Genomic DNA, 2519 nt, shown 5'->3' with positions numbered 1-2519 from the left:
GGAGAGAAATAACAAAATGGTCATCTGAAGTCATCATTAAGTAAATGTTTAAGAAAGATGTATATCCAGGAAAATGTAATATTTGGCAGTAAAGATATATTCTCATTAATAGATTTAGTAAAAAGACTCTTGCTATCTCTGGATCCGGACATGATTTTATTACTTGACTTACTTTAGAAAGTTAAATAAGGTGTTTTCATTTCTTTTTGTAATATCAAGTACACTAGGTTTAATCTTCTGGGTAATAAAATGGCAAACTCAGTTCACAAGCCTCATGGAGAGAGTATCTAATATATCATCCTTTTAGCATAAAAGAAAAATTAGTGTGTGCCCCAACAGTAGAACACGCACCTTTCCCTCCTGAAAGACTCCTCCCTTGTGTGTAAATTAATTGTTTCTATTAGTAATCTCCTCAGAGATGACAGATTAAACTGGTTTCTTGTAAAGTCAGGGAGGAAGTCTGCTACATTTTGGCATCTGGCAGCCTGGGCTGAAACCAGATTTTACACTTACTAGCTATGTGCCATGGGCGAATTCATAAACTTCTGTGATCCTGTGAAATAGAGCTAAAGACAGCTGCTCCAGGATTGCTGTGAAGGTTAAAGGGGAAAGTTCAGAGGACTTGCATTGCTGGGTGTAGGGGTGGGGAGCAGTGAATACTCCAGATGGCTGAGGGCTTCTCTGAAGCTGCTTTGCAATTCTTACTCCTCCAGGAAAACGTACCAAACACAGTTCCTACTTTCCATTGCATTTTCTTTCTTTCCTCTCAGGCTCTGATGTGAACCCAGCAAACAAAGACCTGTCAGAGCTAGAGGACCTCAAGTACAAACTAATGCTGGGCATCGCCTTGATGACCTTCATCCTCTTTGTCACCCTCCTGGTATTCTGTTGTGTCACACTGTGCAAACTGAAGCAGCTGAAGTAAGTGTGCAGACCTCTGCGGTCTTTATAACTGATGCATGCTGTCAGGCTCTGCGCCTCCTCTCTTTAGTACACCATTAGGAAAATGTGGCCCCCAAACTTATAAGGTTTCCAGTTTGACTCCATTTCTCCTATTCAGAAGGATCATGGGACTGTCTCTCAGAGAATATCCTACTTGAACTTTCCCCAATATTTTAAATAGTCATCTAGAGATAGATATAACCGTAATCAACTGGAAAGGATATAGAGAATCTAGATAACATTGATTCTTTGGACAGCCTTGGAACAAAAGGGCTATATATTCTGTTCTAAGTAGCATATCTGCTTCGGATCTAACATTTTGCACTCAAGCAAGCCTTGAGACCTTCAAAAAACACCAGCAAACCTCTCTGCCACATTTAAACCTTAGGGCCTGTCCATTTATTCTTATAAAAATATTAAATTCAACTCAAGCCTGATTAATTGTTTAAAATTTTCCACACCATGTAACAAATTACTTCAAAAATCCTAACAAGTGTTTAATGTTCACAATTATCATTATTTCTGTTCTTTCAATGGTGGTGTTTTTGATGCATGGTGTATTTCTCTGGTCCATTAAAACTGTGACCCTAGGTATTTCTTTCCCCTATTCAATTTCACTGTACAATTTTCTTATTAAACTTTAATCAGGCAACTTTTACTGTTTTAGTAAATTGATTTCTAAATTCTAGTCTTGAGGTTTGAAATATGCTTCACTTACACAATCATTAAAAATAATGACAATGAATAAAAATGATATATCACTTATATAACATTACTAAGTAACTAATATGTTGGACAGAATTCATATGTTTTAATTTTTGTGAATGCTTTTCTAGGTTGAGTTACTAATGTTCACAACTGAAAACAATTTCTTGATATATTTTCTTTTCTTTTCAGTAATAAACGTTGTGACAGTGACTACTCTGTCAACCCAGAACTGGCAACTCTTTCTTATTTTCATCCATCAGAAGGTGTATCAGATACTTCTTTTTCCAAGAGTGCAGAAAGCAGCACATTTTGGGGCACCAGTTCTTCAGATATGAGAAAATCAGGCATCAGAACATCAAAATCTAAAACTATGGTGGATATGACTTCCACAGGCTCAGATGAGGATGTAGTCATGAACTATGAGGAAGCGAGTAACAACATGAAAACTGATGAATAGATCATTTTAATTCTTTTGTCATAAAAAATAAAAGATCTTTATGTCTTATATGATTTTGAAACTCTGCTGAGATTTAAATATTCTGGTGTCTTAAAAGAAGGACATATTCAATAAAGTTATAAAAATTTATTTAACAGAAAATATACAAAGAAATAATCTAAGGTGTAGAAAATTCATCAAGTAAAAATGGTCCTGGAGAGTGACTTCTGAAAGGTATTCACTGTAGGCTGGCTCACTTTTAAATGAGAACATTTAGATATTTACCTTATGCAAGGGCATTTGGAGGACTTTGGGAGTACTCACTATTACCTATGCACCTACCACCACCACCACCACCATAAAAGCAAAAAGAACACATCTGTTCATGTTTTATTGGCAAAACAGTTGTGTCACCAAGAGAGAAAACTAAATT

General features: G+C 36.0%; 1 protein-coding gene across 1 annotated transcript in view; it reads left to right on the top strand.

Moving 5' to 3' along the window:
* The window catches only part of EQTN (equatorin, sperm acrosome associated), a 13996-nt gene extending 11889 nt beyond the window's left edge, over window positions 1–2107 (top strand). The window contains exons 7-8 of the mRNA XM_008569910.1: window positions 771–921; window positions 1840–2107. Of these exons, the coding sequence (XP_008568132.1) occupies window positions 771–921; window positions 1840–2107 (419 nt within the window). The remainder of the gene's footprint in view (window positions 1–770; window positions 922–1839) is intronic.
* Window positions 2108–2519: the final 412 nt, after the last annotated feature.

This window comes from Galeopterus variegatus, unplaced genomic scaffold, assembly GCF_000696425.1.
Source record: "Galeopterus variegatus unplaced genomic scaffold, G_variegatus-3.0.2 Scaffold543, whole genome shotgun sequence".
Taxonomy (NCBI): Eukaryota; Metazoa; Chordata; class Mammalia; order Dermoptera; family Cynocephalidae; genus Galeopterus; species Galeopterus variegatus.
The sequence above is the reverse complement of the archived record's forward strand: the minus strand, read 5'-3'. Positions and strand labels throughout refer to the sequence as shown.